The sequence below is a fragment of the Heteronotia binoei genome, chromosome 7, assembly GCF_032191835.1.
Source record: "Heteronotia binoei isolate CCM8104 ecotype False Entrance Well chromosome 7, APGP_CSIRO_Hbin_v1, whole genome shotgun sequence".
Lineage (NCBI taxonomy): Eukaryota > Metazoa > Chordata > Lepidosauria > Squamata > Gekkonidae > Heteronotia > Heteronotia binoei.
Window position 1 is genome coordinate 2,281,927 of NC_083229.1, and position 18,314 is coordinate 2,300,240.

Below are 18,314 nucleotides of genomic sequence, written 5' to 3' on the forward strand. Positions count from 1 at the left end.
TTTGCCAGTTTCAAAAGTTTTATTGATTTCAAAAAGATTGAGGGTAGGGAACAGGGGGAGTAGAAAACGCAATACATAATAATAATAATAATAATAATAAAATTTTATTTATACCCCGCCCTCCCTGCCAAGGCAGGCTCAGGCGGCTTACAGGTATGGGCAAAGCCATTGAACAATTAAAACAGTTATACAATTCAATAAAATTACAACTTGCTGTTAAATTTTACATAATCTAAAACAATCTAAATTTTGATCTCGTTCTGCATAAAAATACTTTCAAATAGTACAAACTTAGCTCTACAATGCTTTCTTTACATGAATTGTCCCATCCACATTTTAAAAGTTTATAGCATAAATCTATTGTTACAATTATCTATTTGTTTTTGACAATTCTAGTAAAGGCAATTTGTAATATGAAATACGGGGGGGGGGGGGGGAGAAATAAGTTCACACCAAAGAATCTTAAGAGTCTTGCGTGTCCAACCAGGCATAGAATTTCATCCAGTATTTTCTTGCTCTTCTTTAGATTTCCCAGCCAACAGCTGGGATGCTCACCACTTTAATGCCAGTAGCTTACAAAGTAGAATTTTTGCTCACGAGACTCCACAGCTTAGAGGGCACATTGCCCCGGAGGCAAAGTCCACATGCAGGGGAAGGCCAAGTGATGGGGAGAAGAGGGGAATTTTATTTTGTTTAAAAAAAGGCACTAGAAAGAGGAGTGAGGAAAGCTTTCTAGTGGCAGCTCCAGTTGCCAATCAGAAGCCCAGCCAGCAGGAGCTCACAGGAACACAGCTCCTCAACCTCCAGCCACGGCCTGCATGCAGAGGGGAGTCTCTCTCTGCTGCACCTAGATCCTGAGGCACATGCCAATGAGATATGTTGCTGAGCTCCTGCACCATTTTTTCTAAAAAATGACCACCAGTAGGGCTGCCAGTAAAAGAAATATCTGGGGACTTTGGAGGCAGAGCCAGGAGACACAGGGGGTGGAGCCAGGAGCAAGGGTGTGACTAGCATAGTTGATCCCCAAAGGAAGTTCTGGCCATCACTTTTAAAGGGGCCGCACACCTTTAAATGCCTTCCCTCCATTGGAAGTAATGAAGCCTAGGCTACAACATTTCTGTATTTACTGGTTTTCCATGTTTGCATCCTCCCTTTCTTTAAGGAGTTCAGGTGGCATATGTGATTCTGCCCCCTCCATTTGCCACTTCCTTTGCAGAGTGAATGCCTCTGTGAATAGCGGAGCAGGGCAAAAGGTTTCCCTTTCAGTTCTCCCTAGTGTGGAGTCTTTCAGTGAGTTCGAATGGCAACAACAGGCATCCCCCCGTGCCCTGCCCAGGCCCTCCTGGGTTGAACATAAAAACATAAGAGAAGCCATGTTGGATCAGGCCAGTGGCCCATCCAGTCCAACACTCTGTGTCACACATAAGAACCTAAGAGAAGCCTCTTGGATCAGGCCAATGGCCCCTCCAGTCCAACACTCTGTGTCACACATAACATAAGAGAAGCCATGTTGGATCAGGCCAATGGCCCCTCCAGTCCAACACTCTGTTGTCACACATAACATAAGAGAAGCCATGTTGGATCAGGCCAGTGGCCCATCCAGTCCAACACTCTGTGTCACACAGTGGCCAAAAAAAAACAACAAGTGCCATCAGGAGGTTCACAAGTGGGTCTAGAAGCACTTCCACTGCCTCCCCTCAAGCACCAAGAATACAGAGCATCACTGCCCCAGACAGTTCCAATAATATACTGTGGCTAATAACCACTGATGGACCTCTGCTCCATATTTTTATCTAATCTCCTCTTGAAGCTGGCTATGCTTGTAGCCGCCACCACCACCTCCTGTGGCAGTGAATTCCACATGTTAATCACCCTTTGGGTGAAGAAGGACTTCCTTTTATCCGCTCTAACCCGACTGCTCAGCAATTTCATCGAATGCCCCACAGAGTTCTTGTATTGTGAGAAAGGGAGAAAAGTACTTCTTTCTCTACTTCTCCACCCCATGGCATAATCTTGTGAACTTCTATCGCGCCTTGCGCCCTCTGGCAAAAAGTGCAGCTTAATAATGCAAAGAGCATGGGGCCTCAGTCTGCCCCAGGAACACAGCCACTCCTATCAATCAGCAACAATCACCTTCAGGCTCGCTCAAACCAAGCAAGCAAGCAGTTCCCCAGCAACCACAAACTCAGCAATCACACAGTCACACAAACTCAGAAGTCTCAGCAACTCCCCCAGCTGTTTAGAAAGCCAAATGTCACCCTTATAGCACTTCTTATCTGCTCTCTCTCAGAGCTCTCTGAAATGTGCTCAGCCTTTGGCAAAAGGTGCAGCTTAAATTTTGCATTCTCTTTTGCTCCAGCTAAGTCTGGCAAGAACCAGCCCCTTGCAGCACAGCTTGAGAGCTCCTTCTCCTTGAAATTGGAAGCAATGGAGCCTGTGCCCACGTGGAACATGGCGCCCTGCTGCTTGGAGCCACTGTGCCTGACCCTGAGAGCTGGGCAATGGCCACTTCCTCCAACTGCAAATTCAAGCTGATCTTTCTGGGGACTTTGGGGTGGGGAAGACCACCCTCTTCCATCACATCAGAACGGGGCACTTCCTGGAGGAGGCACACGCCCTTGGCCAGCACATGGGCATGTGTGAGAAGAGCCTGGCACTGAAGCACAACCGCAGCAACCTCCAGGTCCAGGTAGGCTCAGGGTTGGAATTCTAGCGGGAGTTCATTTGCATATTAGGCCACACACCCCTGGTGTAGCCAATCCTCCAAGAGCTTACGAGGCTCTTTTTGGTAAGCTCTTGGAGGATTGGCTACATCAGGGGTGTGTGGCCTAATATGCAAAGAGAACCTGCTAGAATTCCAAGCTCTTGGAGGACTGGCTACATCAGGGGTGTGTGGCCTAATATGCAAAGCAGCTCTCACTAGAATTCCAAGCTCTTGCAGGATTGGCCACATCAGGGTGTGTGTGGCCTAATATGCAAAGGAGCTTCTGCTAGAATTCCAAGCTCTTGGAGGATTGGCTACATCAGGGGTGTGTGGCCTAATATGCAAAGGAGCTTCTGCTAGAATTCCAAGCTCTTGGAGGATTGGCTACATCAGGGGTGTGTGGCCTAATATGCAAAGGAGCGCCTGCTAGAATTCCAAGCTCTTGGAGGATTGGCTACATCAGGAGTGTGTGGCCTAATATGCAAAGGAGCTCTTGCTAGAATTCCAAGCTCTTGGTGGATGGCTACATCAGGGGTGTGTGGCCTAATATGCAAAGGAGCTCTTGCTAGAATTCCAAGCTCTTGGAGGATTGGCTACATCAGGGGTGTGTGGCCTAATATGCAAAGGAGCTCTTCCTAGAATTTCCACCCCTGCTCTGGGAAATATCTCACGAGGGCGACTTTGCTTCCAGAGGCAAACGAGGCATGCTGTGCAAAGATCCTTGGGCCAGTGTTGTAGCGGGGCTAGATTAGCAGACCCGGATCTGGCAGGCTCAGATTGGAATCCCACTCTGGCATGGGAGCTCGCTGGGTGACCCTGGGCCAGTCCAGGCTCTCTCAGGCTAGCCTACCTCACAGGGTGTTGGAATAAGGATAAAAGGGAGACGAGGAGAATGACGTGGCATTGGTGATGGGCATCTACTCCCAGGGAGGGAACGGTGCATGTAATTTACACGTGGTGCCACAATAATCCAAAACTGGGAGCAGCTTTCTCAAATGCTCACTGAATATTGGTGGGGGGGAGGTGGTGAGAGACATTGGAAGTGTCCCTTTTCTCTCCTCAGCTCTACCTCCTGCCTTTCCAGAGAGAGAGCCAGTTTGGTGTAGTGGTGAAGTACATGGACTCTTATCTGGGAGAACTGGGTTTGATTCCCCACTCCTCCGCTTGCACCTGCTGGAATGGCCTTGGCAGAGGTTGTCCCTTGAAAGGACAGCTGCTGTGAAAGCCCTCTCAGCCCCACCCACATCACAGGGTGTCTGTTGTGGGGGGGGGGAAGTAAAGGAGATTGTGAGCCGTTCTGAGACTCTTCGGAGTGCAGGGTGGGATATAAATCCAATATCTTCATCTACCTCACAGGGTGGTCTGTTGTGGGGGGCGGGGAGGTAAAGGAGATTGTGAGCCGCTCTGAGACTCTTTGGAGTGGAGGGCGGGATATAAATCCAATATCTTCATCTACCTCACTGGGTGTCTGTTGGGGGGGGGGGGAGGAAGGTAAAGGAGATTGTGAGCCGCTCTGAGACACTTCGGAGTGGAGGGCAGGATATAAATCCAATTTCTTCTTCTTCTTTCCCCAAACTAGAGATTCCACACAGTTGCAGGGATGTTTCACACACCCCTCTTCTGGGAGAGCTCTCTCAGCCCACCCACCTCACAGAGTGTCTGTTGGTGGGGTGGGGAGAAGATAAAGGAGATTGTAAGCCACTCGGAGACTCCCGATTCAGAGAGAAGAGTAGGGTATAAATCTTCAGTTTTCCTCCTTTCTCCTCCTCCTCCTCCTCTGGGTCTCTGTCTGCTTTGGAGGACTCCAAGTTGGGACCCTGTGTCTTCCTGTTCCCAGCGCAGATCATTTTTCAGTCATCCTCTAGCAGTGTAGCAGTGTCAGAATTGTAAATTAATTTGTGCGCTTCATGTGGCAGTGAGTTCCCCTGCCCAGACCTCCTTCCCTAAGCTTTTGTCTCCCGTCCATGCAGATCTCCCTGTGGGACACAGCTGGTGAGGAGCGGTTCCTGTCACTGAGCAGCTGCTACTACCGGGATGCCGATGCCGCCCTCCTGACCTACAGCGTCCAGAGCCCCCCCTCCTTCGACAGCCTCTCCCACTGGTCTTTGTGGCCAGGCAGCACTGTGTGGATGGTAAGAAGGCTGATCGGGTGGGGGGCTGTCTTCAACTGCAGGCAGAACTTTCTTCGCCGTTCACCTCCACCAGTTCTGTGTACTCAAGAGAACAGGAAAGAGCAGCCAAAACATGAGCTGATGATAGATTCTGGTGGGGAGCCTCATTGGTCTGAACCTGAAGGAGCAGAATGAAGTTTGAGTCCAGGGGCACCTGTAGGGTTGCCAAGTCCAATTCAAGAAATATCTGGAGACTTTGGGGGGTGGAGCCAGGAGACATTGGGGCGGAGCCAGGAACAAGGGTGTGACAAGCATAACTGAACTCCAAGGGAGTTCTGGCCATCATTGAAAGGGACAGCACACCTTTTTAAATGTCTTCCTTCCGTAGGAAATAATGAAGGCTAGGGGCACCTTCTTTTGGGGCTCATAGAATTGGACCCCCTGGTCCAATTGTTTTGAAACTTGAGGGGTACTTTGGGAAGAGGCACTAGATACTATACTGGAAATTTGGTGCCTCTACCTCAAAAAACAGCTCCCCCAGAGCCCCCAAAACCTCCAGATCAATTCCCATTATACCCTATGAGAATCTATCTCCACATAGGAATAATGAAGCCCCCCCCCTCCACAGTTTCTGGCGACTCTGAAGTGAGGGATTGGCCTCTCTACTCACAAGTTGCAGCCAGCTTCTTCAAGTAACACAGACACACCATCCCAAGAGATAGCCTTTCCAATCGGAGACTGAAGCCTCTGGAGGCGGAATAGTCACATGGTGGCTTTGGGGGCGGGGGCTTCCCCCCGCCAGCTAGCTGACTGGGGGCGGGAAGGAGCCTGGGAAAGCGGAAGAACCCCCATTGGGACCTGGGGATTGGCAAGCCTAGTTAGGTCAACAAAGTTTTATTTTGGGGATAAGTTTCCATGTGTATGCTCACTTTCGAAACATGAGTCCAGTGGCCCCCTTTAAGGTCAACAAAGTTGTATTCCAGGTGGGGCTTTTTGTTGTAGGAGGAACTCATTTACATATTAGGCCACCCCCCCCCCCCCGATGTAGTCAATCCTCCTGGAGCTTACGGTAGGCCCTGGAATAAGAGCCCTGTAAGCTCTTGGAGGATTGGCTACATAAAAGGGGTGCGGCCTAATATGCAAAGGAGTTCCTGTTGCAAAAAAAGCCCTGATTCCTGGTGTAAGCTTTTGTGTGCATGCACACTCTGTCAAATACAATGAAACTCAACGTCCTCAACCATTGCATACCGATAAAGAGAAGGTAGGGAGGTTTAATTGCCTAAAAGGGCTAGTTAGAGTCAAGATGCATAAGTAATTGGGAGCTGAGATTGGATGAAACTGGTCGGTAAGATCTGTGGATACAAACACTGACATACAAACACAAGAGGTAACATGCAGATGTGAGAACTGAGTTTGAGCCCACTTCCAGTTCTCACATCTGCATGTTACCTCTTGTGTTTGTATGCCAGTTTACTGCTATCCACAAATCTTACCAACAGCTTTAATCCAGGGGGTGTCAAACATGCAGTTCGGGGGCTGAATCAGGCCCCCGGAAGGCTCATAAGAACATAAGAACATAAGAGAAGCCATGTTGGATCAGGCCAGCGGCCCATCAAGTCCAACACTCTGTGTCACACAGTGGCAAAAAATGTTATATACACACATACACTGTGGCTAATAGCCACTGATGGACCTGTGCTCCATATTTTTATCTAAACCCATCTTGAAGGTGGCTATACTTGTGGCCGCCACCACCTCCTGTGGCAGTGAATTCCACATGTTAATCACCCTTTGGGTGAAGAAGTACTTCCTTTTATCCGTCTTAACCTGTCTGCTCAGCAATTTCATCGAATGCCCACGAGTTCTTGTATTGTGAGAAAGGGAGAAAAGTACTTCTTTCTCTACTTTCTCCATTCCATGCATTATCTTGTAAACCTCTATCATGTCACCCCGCAGTCGACGTTTCTCCAAGCTAAAGAGTCCCAAGCGTTTCAACCTTTCTTCATAGGGAAAGTGCTCCAGCCCTTTAATCATTCTAGTTGCCCTTCTCTGCACCTTCTCTAAAGCTATAATATCCTTTTTGAGGTGCGGCGACCAGAACTGCACACAGTACTCCAAATGAGACCGCACCATCGATTTATACAGGGGCATTATGATATTGGCTGATTTGTTTTCAATTCCCTTCCTAATAATTCCCAGCATGGCATTGGCCTTTTTTATTGCAAACGCACACTGTCTTGACACTTTCAGTGAGTTATCTATCATGACCCCAAGATCTCTCTCTTGATCAGTCTCTGCCAGTTCACACCCCATCAACTTGTATTTGTAGCTGGGATTCTTAGCCCCAATGTGCATTACTTTGCACTTGGCCACATTGAACCGCATCTGCCACGTTGACGCCCACTCACCCAGCCTCAACAGATCCCTTTGGAGTTCCTCACAATCCTCTCTGGTTCTCACCACCCTGAACAATTTAGTGTCATCCGCAAACTTGGCCACTTCACTGCTCACTCCCAACTCTAAATCATTTATGAACAAGTTAAAGAGCATGGGACCCAGTACCGAGCCCTGCGGCACCCCACTCCTTACCGTCCTCCACTGCGAAGACTGCCCATTTATACTCACTCTCTGCTTCCTATTACTCAGCCAGTTTTTGATCCACAAGAGGACCTGTCCTTTTACTCCATGATTCTCAAGCTTTCTAAGGAGCCTTTGATGAGGAACTTTATCAAAAGCTTTCTGGAAGTCAAGGTAAACAACATCTATCGGGTCTCCTTTGTCCACATGTTTGTTCACCCCCTCAAAGAAATGCAACAGGTTAGTGAGGCAAGATCTTCCCTTGCAGAACCCATGCTGAGTCTTCCTCAATAACCCGTGTTCATCAATGTGCTTACTCATTCTGTCCTTGATAATGGTTTCTACCAACTTTCCCGGTATTGAAGTCAGACTGACTGGCTCCTATCAGGCCACCAAGCAACTGGCTATCATCTGCTTCCTTCTCCCTCTCTCTTGCTTCCTTCTGCATAACAGCTTGATTTGCAAGGCTTGCTCAATTGCACAGGAGCTACAGAGAAAAACCTCTATTTTCTCCATTGGCTGAGGCTCCTCCCTTGGGGAGGAAGGGGGGGGAGGCAGAGTTTGCTTTGCCAGGCTCTCTCAATTGCACAGTACAGCTACTGAGCCAAGCCTCTCTTCCTTCTATTGGCTGAGGCTCCTCCCCCTCCTGGCCCCGTGGAGAAGGAAGGAAAGAACCAGAGCTTCCTTTGCCCAGTTCCCTGGATCCCATGGGAGAAATACAAAGAAAGCACCTTTAAGACTAATGAGTGCTAACGTTTTCAGCATGTTTTAAGTGTTTAAAGATATATATGTTTGTGTTTGTCTGTGTTCTTTATAAAATTCATATCTCTGCTACCTAATCTTATATAGGTGCACACATGGCCCAATCTGACACGGCCTGGCCCAAAAAGGTTACATTTATGTCAGATCAAGCTCTCATAACAGATGAGTTTGACATCCCTGCCTTTAATCCAATCTTAGCTATAATAAGAACATAAGAGAAGCCATGTTGGATCAGGCCAAAGGCTCATCCAGTCCAACACTCTGTGTCACACATAAGAACATAAGAGAAGCCATGTTGGATCAGGACAAAGGCTCATCCAGTCCAACACTCTGTGTCATACAGTGGCCAAAAAACCCAGGTGCCATCAAGAGGTCCATCAGTGGGGCTAGAAGCCCTGCCACTGTGCCCCCCCCCCCACAAGCACAAGAATACAGAGCATCACTGCCCCAGACAGAGTTCCAACAATTCGCTGTGGCTAGTAACCACTGATGGACCTCTGCTCCATATGCTTATCCAGTCCCCTCTTGAAACTGTCTATGCTTGCAACCACCACCACCTCTTGTGGCAGTGAATTCCACGTGTTAATCACCCTGTGGGTGAAGAAGTACCTCCTTTTATCCATTCTAACTCAACTGCTCAGCAATTTCATGGAGTACCCACGAGTTCTCATATTGTGAGAAAGGGAGAAAAGGACTTCTCTTCCTTCTCTATCCCATGCAGAATCTTGTAAACCTCTATCATGTCACCACGCAGTCGACGTTTCTCCAAGCTAAAGAGCCCCAAGCGTTTTAACCTTTCTTCCTAGCAAAAGTGTTCCAACCCTAGAATCATTCTAGTTGCCCTTTTCTGGACTTTTTCTAGTGCTATAATATCTTTTTTGAGGTGCAGTGACCAGAATTGTACATAGTACTCCAAATGCCAGTTACTCAGCCAGTTACTTGTGCATCTTGACTCTAACTAGCCCTCCCTGGCAACCAACACCCCCCCATGTGTAATGCTGAGGACATCTTTCACTGTCTCTGCAAAAGTGTGCATGTACATGAAAATTTATCCCTTGAATAAAACTTTAATGAGCTGACAATGAGCTGATGAGCTCTAAACTCTGGACTCGGGCATGTGGGATTCCACCACCACCCGCTTGCAAATTTTATACATTTTAAATATTTATGCCAGTTCCCACCCTCCTGCCAAGTGACAGGACTCAAAGGGGACAAGCAGCAATGTTGTAGTTGGAGGGAAAAGACAGTTGAGAGAGACACGGCGAATAGAACAGCAAGTATTGGGAGGGACAGGGGGAAAGAAATAAGTGGTTTGGATGGAGGGACATCAGCAAGGGCCCATGAGCGGTGGATCCAGCCCCTTGGGAACATTTCCTGTGTGCCTAGAAATCCCCCAGCTCTGAAGGCTAGTCACCCGCCTTTACAAACTGCCCCCCACTGTTCTGTAAGTGGGTGTTGATCTCAGAACCTGAGCGCTGCAGCAGAATCCTTTGGGGAAGGAGGGTGGCTCAGTGGTAGAGCATCTGCTTCGGAAGCAGAAGGTCCCAGGTTCAATCCTCAGCATCTCCAACTGAAAAGGGTCCAAGCAAGGAGGCGTGAAAAACCTCAGCTTGAGACTCTGGAGAGCTGCTGCCAGTCTGAGTAGACAAGACTGACTTTAGGGAGGGGTGGTGGCTCAGTGGTAGAGCATCTGCTTGGTGAGCAGAAGGTCCCAGGTTCAATCCCTGGCATCTCCAACTGAAAAGGGTCCAGGCAAATAGGCGTGAAAAACCTCAGCTTGAGACCCTGGAGAGCCGCTGCCAGTCTGAGTAGACAAGACTGACTTTGATGGACCAAAGGTCTGATTCAGTAGAAGGCAGCTTCATAGGTTCATACGTTCAATCTAGATTTTATGCCCTCTTTTTGTTTCTGGATGCAGTCAGCATTTTGCACAGGTGGCCAAACTTGCTTCACTAAAGAGCAGGTCTATGCAGGGGTGGCCAACGGTAGCTCTCCAGATGTTTTTTTTGCCTACAACTACCATCAGCCACAGCCAGCATGGCCAATGGCTGGGGCTGATGGGAGTTGTAGGCAAAAAAACACCTGGAGAGCTACCGTTGGCCACCCCGATAGAGTGGGTGCAATGCATGGCAGAGACGAGGTGGTAGTACAGCCTCAGCTCTTTATCGATTACGGCAGGCACATAAGACTGCTGAACAGGACACACAGGGCCAACTACACACACACACACACACACACACACACACACCCCCCGTGTCCCCGTGCAAGCGTTTGATTGGTCCATTCAAACCAGTAGGGGGCCCGTGATTGGAGCAGGGCAGCAAGGTTTTGGATCCTGCTGCCCATTGTTCCCAAGTCCCCAAACTCTGGCCCTCTGGCTCCAATGAGCCAGGCAGGAACACGCATTCAGTTCTCCCTTGAGTCCGCATACATTACAGCAGGCCTCATATTCACAGGAATGCAGCTCATGAACCTTTCTGAGGAAGGCAGGAATGCAGCTCCTGAACCTTTCTGAGGAAGGCAGGAAAGCAGCTCCTGAACCTTTCTGAGGGTTTCCCCTCTTCCTCCCCATCTACCTTGTCCATTGAATAGGAGGTGCAGCTGCATAACAATCCCTGGATTAGGAGAGCGGGCAGCCAGCCAGCCATCAGGGGCTTTGCCACATCCTCAGCAGCCCTCATCAACCCCTGGAGAAGCCTGTGCCACCCTTTCTCCACTTCTTCTGTGATTTGGGGCAGCAGGTAGTTTGCTGGACTGGGAGTGGGACAGCTCAGGAGAACCCCAGGCAAGCAAGGTCTGCTTGGGCTGACTGGATCTCTAGCCAGCCGACGCAGACCTTGCTCACCTGGGGCTCTCCTTTCTTGCATCAGGTTGCTTTTGGATGGGGTGGTGGCGGCATATGCTAATGTTATGCTAATGAGCTCCACCACCTGTTTTTCTCCAAAACGACCCCTGCTTAAGACCCAAACAGAATAACCACCAGATGTCCGAGAGTCGCAAGACATGGAATATGAGATGTTTGAGAGAGAGAGAAGGAAAGAATAATAAGAATAAGAATAATTTTTAATTTGTATCCCACCCTCCCCGCTGAAGCAGGCAAATGCATGGGGGGTAGGGACAGGTGGAAAGAAAGCAACTTTCACTTTCTATGCGTTCTCCAAGCTGCTGGCTGGCTTGACTTGGAGAAGTGATTTAAAGAGAGAAGTTGGCCGATGGAGCAGTGGGGGCCGATGGAGCAGTGGGGGCTTTGAGAGCCACACAATATGTGTGAAAATTTGTGTTAAAACATAGCCAGCTTTAAGAGGGGATTGGATAAAAATAAGGAGCAGAGGTCCATCAGTGGCTATTAGCCACAGTGTGTGTATATACACACACACACACACACACACACACATATTGGCCCCTGTGTGACACAGTGTTGTACTGGAGGGGCCATTGGCCTGATCCAATAGGGCTCCTCTTATGTTCTTATGTGACACAGAGTGTTGGACTGGAGGGGCCATTGGCCTGATTTAACATGGCTTCTCTTATGTTCTTATGTGACACAGAGTGTTGGACTGGAGGGGCCATTGGCCTGATCCAACAGGGCTTCTCTTATGTTCTTATGTGACACAGAGTGTTGGACTGGAGGGGCCATTGGCCAGATCCAACAGGGCTTCTCTTATGTTCTTATGTGACACAGAGTGTTGGACTGGAGGGGCCACTGGTCTGATCCAACACGGCTTCTCTTATGTTCTTATGTGACACAGAGTGTTGGACTGGAGGGGCCATTGGCCTGATCCAACAGGGCTTCTCTTATGTTCTTATGTGACACAGAGTGTTGGACTGGAGGGGCCACTGGCCTGATCCAACAGGGCTTCTCTTATGTTCTTATGTAACACAGAGTGTTGGACTGGAGGGGCCATTGGCCTGATCAAACATGGCTTCTCTTATGTTCTTATGTAACACAGAGTGTTGGACTGGAGGAACCATTGGCCCGATCAAACATGGCTTCTCTTATGTTCTTATGTGACACAGAGTGTTGGACTGGAGGGGCCATTGGCCTGATCCAGCATGGCTTCTCTTATGTTCTTACGTGAAAGAGCTCCATTTTATTCATTTATTTAATTATTTTAGGCAATTTATAGTCCGCCCTTTCCCAAGGATGGGCTCAGGGTGGATCACAACATTCTAAAAACAACAGTTAAAACCAGAGCGATGTGGACGATAGTTTGACAGATCCTACAAATGAATAATGGCGGCTCAGTTGGGCACATAGTATCTGAACCGAGGATAGCAAATAAAATAAATTTATGTTCCGGCAGAGATAGGTCGCCACATAGGGCCAGCCGGTGGAGTAGGCCGCCCGCTGCCTCAACCAAAGGCCTGGCGGAATAGCTCTGTTTTACAGGCCCTACAGGAAGATAACAATTCGGCGAGGGCCCGGATCTCTAGAGGGAGCTGATTCTCCCAGGCTGGGGCCAAGGCTGAAAAGGCCCTGGTTGAGGCAAGACAGACGTCCTTCAGGCCAGGGATGGTCAGCAGACGTTGTGTGCCAGATCGTAGTGATCTCTGGGGCACATATGGGGAGAGGCTGTCCCATAGATACGTGGCTCCTGAGCTGCAGCTTGGCCACCTCTGGCATATTGCTTCCTGCCTGATTATACAGAAGGGGGTCTACTCCTGTCCCACCAGAGCTTCTGGGGAGGGGCCGTGGCAGAGTGGGAAAGCATCCGCCTGGCACACAGAAGGTCCCTCCCAGGTCCAGTCTCCAGCATCTTCTGTTAGGAAAGACTAGGCAGTACATATGAAGCTGCCTTATACTGAATCAGACCCTCAGTCCATCAAAGTCAGTATTTTCTACTCAGACTGGCAGCGGCTCTCCAGGGTCTCAAGTAAGTGATGTGAAAGGGGTCTGTGGCCGGAGAACTCCCTTTTCTCAGAGCGCCCTCTCTTCCCTCCTGCCTTTCTTAGCTGACCTCTTCCTCCTGGGCAACAAGAGTGACCTGGAGAGCCACGTCCCTGAGGAGAAGGCCGAGAGGTTTGCCACCGAGCACAGCACCTCCGGGAAGTACAGAGTGTCGGCCAAGACAGGTAGGGAGGGGCTGGGGTTGCCAGTCCCCAGGTGACTTAATTTTTCTCTTCTCTAAATTCTATCAGCCAAGTCTTTAGTCAAAGATTTTAACCAAACTTGGTGGCTAACCTGCCCAGAGGAGCTTCATAGCTCTCTGACTCTATCAGTAGTGGGAAATTTCTGAAGCTTATATAGTCTCTTCTCTTCTCTTCTCTTCTCTTCTCTTCTCTTCTCTTCTCTTCTCTTCTCTTCTCTTCTCTTCTCTTCTCTTCTCTTCTCTTCTCTTCTCTTCTCTTCTCTTCTCTTCTCTTCTCTTCGTTAGCACTGATGATAGCTCTCTTCTCAGGTCAATCTGACAATTTTCTCACCAGCTGCAAGTGCAGATGGGCACCCCATACTGGCTAGTGTCCATCTTTCTTTAGACCTCAAGCTGGGCTCAGCTACTATCCACTGAGAACTTCTCCTCTTATCTAATTAAAGGTTAAAACGCTTGGGGCTCTTTAGCTTGGAGAAACGTCGACTGTGGGGTGACATGATAGAGGTTTACAAGATTATGCATGGGACAGAGAAGGTGGAGAAAGAGGTACTTTTCTCCCTTTCTCACAATACGAGAACTCGTGAACATTCAATGAAATTGCTGAGCAGTTGTGTTAGAATGAAAAAAAGGAAGTCCTTCTTCACCCAAAGGGTGATTAACACGTGGAATTCACTGCCACAGGAGGTGGTGGCGGCCACAAGCATAGCTGGCTTCAAGAGGGGATTGGATAAACACATGGAACAGAGGTCCATCAGTGGCTACTAATCACAGTGTATTGTTGGAACTTTCTGTCTGGGGCAGTGATGCTCTGTATTCTTGGTGCTTGGGGGGGGGGGCGCAAAGTGGAAGGGCTTCTAGCCCCACTGACGGACCTCCTGATAGCATTTGGGGTTTTTGGCCACTGTGTGACACAGAGTGTTGGACTGGATGGGCCATTGGCCTGATCCAACATGGCTTCTCTTATGTTCTTATGATTTTTCCCACCCTGCTAACCCAAAACATCTTTTTCACCAGAATACTTCTTTTTTAGCATCTTCCCATCTAAGATTCACCTCAGATAAACTCTCTTCTACTGACCTAGATCCTATCCTAGCAGCTAAATCTACAAACTTATAGGCATGCCGCAATTCTTTAAGTACTTCAAACAGTGTAAAAATGGCTTAAAACTTCCATGGGTTGCTTTCATAAAGGGACCACTCCAAATTTTTCTGCAATACCAGTGTGGTGTAGTAATGAGAGTGTTGGACTAAGATCTGGGCATCCTGCGTTTGAATCCCCACTGTATCATGGAAGCTTGTGGCATAACATTAGACCAATGGTGGCCAAACTTGCTTAACACAAGAGCCTCATAGAATAAATGCCAGATGTTTGAGAGCCACAAGACATGAATATCAGACATTCGAGAGCCGCAAGACATGAATGTCAGATGTTTGAGAGCCACAAGGAAGGAAAGGTGGAAAGAAAGGGGGGAGGAGGGAGGAAGAGGTGGAAAGAAAGCAACTTCACCGCTGACTGACTTGGCTGGGAGAAGTGATTTAAAGAGACAAATGCCTTCTCTCAACAGGGCAGTAGGGGCTTCAAGAGAGCCAGTTTGGTGTAGTTAAGTGAGTGGACTCTATCTGGAAGAACCGGGTTTGATTCCCCACTCCTCCACTTGCAGCTGCTGGAATGGCCTTAGGTCAGCCATAGCTCTCGCAGAGCCGTCCTTGAAAGGACAGCTTCTGGGAGAGCTCTCTCAGCCCCACCCACCTCATAGAGTAAGGTTCATTCTGTTGCTTGGGAGGAGGGCACAGTGGAAAGGCTTCTAGCCCCACTCGTGGACCTCTTGATGGCACTTGGGTTTGAGTTTTGTTTGGCCACTGTGTGACACAGTGTTGGACTGGATGGGCCACTGGCCTGATCCAACATGGCTTCTCTTATGTTCTTATGTGACACAGAGTGTTGGACTGGAGGGGCCACTGGTCTGATCCAACACGGCTTCTCTTATGTTCTTATGTGACACAGAGTGTTGGACTGGAGGGGCCATTGGCCTGATCCAACATGGCTTCTCTGATGTTCTTATGTGACACAGAGTGTTGGACTGGAGGGGCCATTGGCCTGATCCAACATGGCTTCTCTTATGTTCTTCTGTGACACAGAGTGTTCGACTGGATGGGCCATTGGCCTGATCCAACACGACTTCTCTTATGTTCTTATGTGACACTGAGTGTTGGACTGGATGGGCCACTGGCCTGATCCAACATGGCTTCTCTTATGTTCTTATGTGACACAGAGTGTTGGACTGGAGGGGCCATTGGCCTGATCCAACACGGCTTCTCTTGTGTTCTTATGTGACACAGAAGGTTGGACTGGAGGGGCCACTGGCCTGATCCAACATGGCTTCTCTTATGTGTGACACCGAGTGTTGGACTGGATGGGCCACTGGCCTGATCCAACATGGCTTCTCTTATGTTCTTAGCGCCTGTTGTGGGGGAGGAAGCTAAAGGAGATTGTGAGCTGCTCTGAGACTCTGAGATTCAGAGTATAGGGCGGGATATAAATCCAATATCATATGTGAAAAAGCCACGTGTGGCTCCCGAACCACAGTTTGGCCTCCCCTGTGTTCAACATTTTCAGCCTAACCTCCCTCTCTGGGCTGTTGTGAGGATAAAACTGAGGAGAAAGGCAGGTTACAAACTATGTAAATAAATACATATTTCCGGGCTTGCAGAGATGTGGTAACCCCCACTAGAAACTTTATGCTCGGTACCAGAAATATTATGGACCAGACTTTGGGTGAAATGGCAGCGATGGCGGCCGGGAGGGACGATGATAATTATCCATCCGGCTGCCAAACCCAAGGCGGGTCTCTGTGCCACGAAGAAGAGTGATTCGGCCGGTTCAACAGGGAAGAGGAGGACGAGATTCCCAGACCGCTGCAGGAATGTGTGTGTGTGTGGGAGAGAGAGAACAAATAATGAAGGGAAGCAGGGCATGTTCTGTCCCTGGTGCCTTCTAAGAAGGTGTGCTTTGCAGGTGTGCATCGCGCACACCCCAGGGGTGGGGCAGCAACAAGGGATGTGCAGATAAACCTCCTTCACTGCCATCTCTGTGTTGAATCTTTCTTTGGGATCCTATAATATAGTGGGTTCAAGGCACTGAGGAGACGTAACAGTGATAACAGCTCTTTATTAGAGGCAGCATGGTAGATGGCTGCACTAACAAGACCGGCAATTGGCCAACCAGGCCCCAACTATATACAACTCTGGGTTCCTGTGCTAGCAGGTTATTGGTCCATTCAAACTGGCCGGGACCTATGATTGGTGTAGGGAAGCAGGTATCAGGATCCTGCTGTCCATTGTTCCTAGTTCCCCAAGCTCCGTTCTTCCGGCTCCAATGAGCTAAATAGGAATACCCAGATACTTGACATAATTCTACATACATAACAGATCCCTAGAAATGTGTCTCGATTGTAGCTCGCTATATGCTATTTCAAGCATGCTGGAATGGAGGTGGTTGTTGTTCAGTCGCACAGTCGAGTCCGACTCTTTGCGACCCCCTGGACCAAGTCACGCCAGGCCCTCCCGTCTTCCACCATCCTCCGAAGTCTGCTCAAATCCATGTTAGTGACATCAGTAACGCTGTCCAACCATCTCCTCTTTTGCCGTCCCCTTCTTCTAGAGAGCCAGTTTGTGTAGTGGTTAAGTGTGTGGACTCTTATCCAGGAGAACCAGGTTTGATTCCCCACTCCTCCACTTGCACCTGCTGGAATGGCCTTGGGTCAGCCATAGCTCTGGCAGAGGTTGTCCTTGAAAGGGCAGCTGCTGTGAGAGCCCTCTCAGCTCCACCCACCTCACAGGGTGTCGTGGGGGAGGAAGGGAGGAAGGTAAAGGAGATTGTAAGCTGCTCTGAGTCTCTGATTCAGAGAGAAGCTCAAATACTTTGGCCACCCAATGAGAAGGGAGCACTCCCGGGAGAAGACCCTGATGCTGGGAAAGACAGAAGGCAAAAGAAGAAGAAAAAGAAGAATTGCAGATTTATACCCCACCCTTCTCTCTGAATCAGACTCAGAGTGGCTTACAATCTCCTTTATATTCTTCCCCAACAACAGATACCCTGTGAGGTGGGTGGGGCTGAGAGAGCTCTCCCTTTAATGTCTTTAATGGAGAAAATAGAGGTTTTGCTCTGTAGCTTCAGCGTGATTGAGCAAGCCTGGCAAAGCAAGCTGTGATGCAGAAGGAAGCAAGACAGAGGGAGAAGGAAGCAGATGACAGCCAGTTGCTTGTGGGGGGTGTGTGTGTGATAGAATCATGGAGTTGGAAGGGACCTCCAGGGTCATCTAGTCCAACCCCCTGCACAATGCAGGAAACTCACAAACCCCTCCCCCTAAATTCACAGGATCTGCATTGCTGTCAGAGGGCCATCAAGCCTCTGTAGAAAAACCTCTCAGGAAGGAAAGTCCAGTTAAAACATAGAATCCTAGAGTTGGAAGGGACCTCCAGGGTCATCTAGTCCAGCCCTCTGCACAATGCAGGAAACTCACAAATACCTCCCCCTAAATTCACAGGATCTTCGGGAGCCCTCCGAGGCCCTGCTTCGTCCCCTGGGCCACGTTTGGCCCCCTGATTTAGGGTCTTCTGAATGTGACAACTCCCATCTATAGGCCGCTCAAGCCTCCCCCCCCCCTTTTGCCTTGGTTGTGCTGCTCTCGACAGCTGGCTGAAGGTCCCTTCTGCTTCCCTTCCAGGTGAGAACGTGGATCGGTGCCTGCAGGAGGTGGTGGAGCACCTCTTCCTCAAAAAGGAGTTTCAGCGCAGCGGCGTCCAGACCCCGCTGCAAGAAGAGGGCTACTACAGCCACTGCGGGTGCTGAGGGGGGGCAGTCTGCAAAGCCCGGCCCTTTCGCAAGGGAGCGGCCTCCTTCCGGAGCCTTGCTGGAGAGGGGATGCAAGAGCTCCCCTCTGACTCACCTGGAGGCCTCCGTGAGCTTTCAGCACTCGTGCTGCAAACACAGCGCTGCCATTTGTATAGCTGTGGTAGGGCTGCTAAATCCAATTCAAAAAATAGCTAGGGACTTTGGGGGGTGGAGCCA

The 18,314-nt window shown here is 49.3% G+C and overlaps 1 protein-coding gene and 1 pseudogene across 1 annotated transcript in view; one reads left to right on the top strand and one right to left on the bottom strand.

Annotated features, from left to right (window-relative positions):
* The window catches only part of LOC132574814 (UPF0598 protein CG30010-like), a 21,974-nt gene extending 19,521 nt beyond the window's left edge, over window positions 1–2,453 (bottom strand). The window contains exon 1 of the mRNA XM_060243047.1: window positions 2,393–2,453. Within this exon, the coding sequence (XP_060099030.1) occupies window positions 2,393–2,453 (61 nt within the window). The remainder of the gene's footprint in view (window positions 1–2,392) is intronic.
* Window positions 2,454–2,501: 48 nt separating this feature from the next.
* Window positions 2,502–18,095, top strand: LOC132574674 (ras-related protein Rab-7a-like; annotated as a pseudogene).
* The last annotated feature ends 219 nt before the right edge of the window (window positions 18,096–18,314 follow it).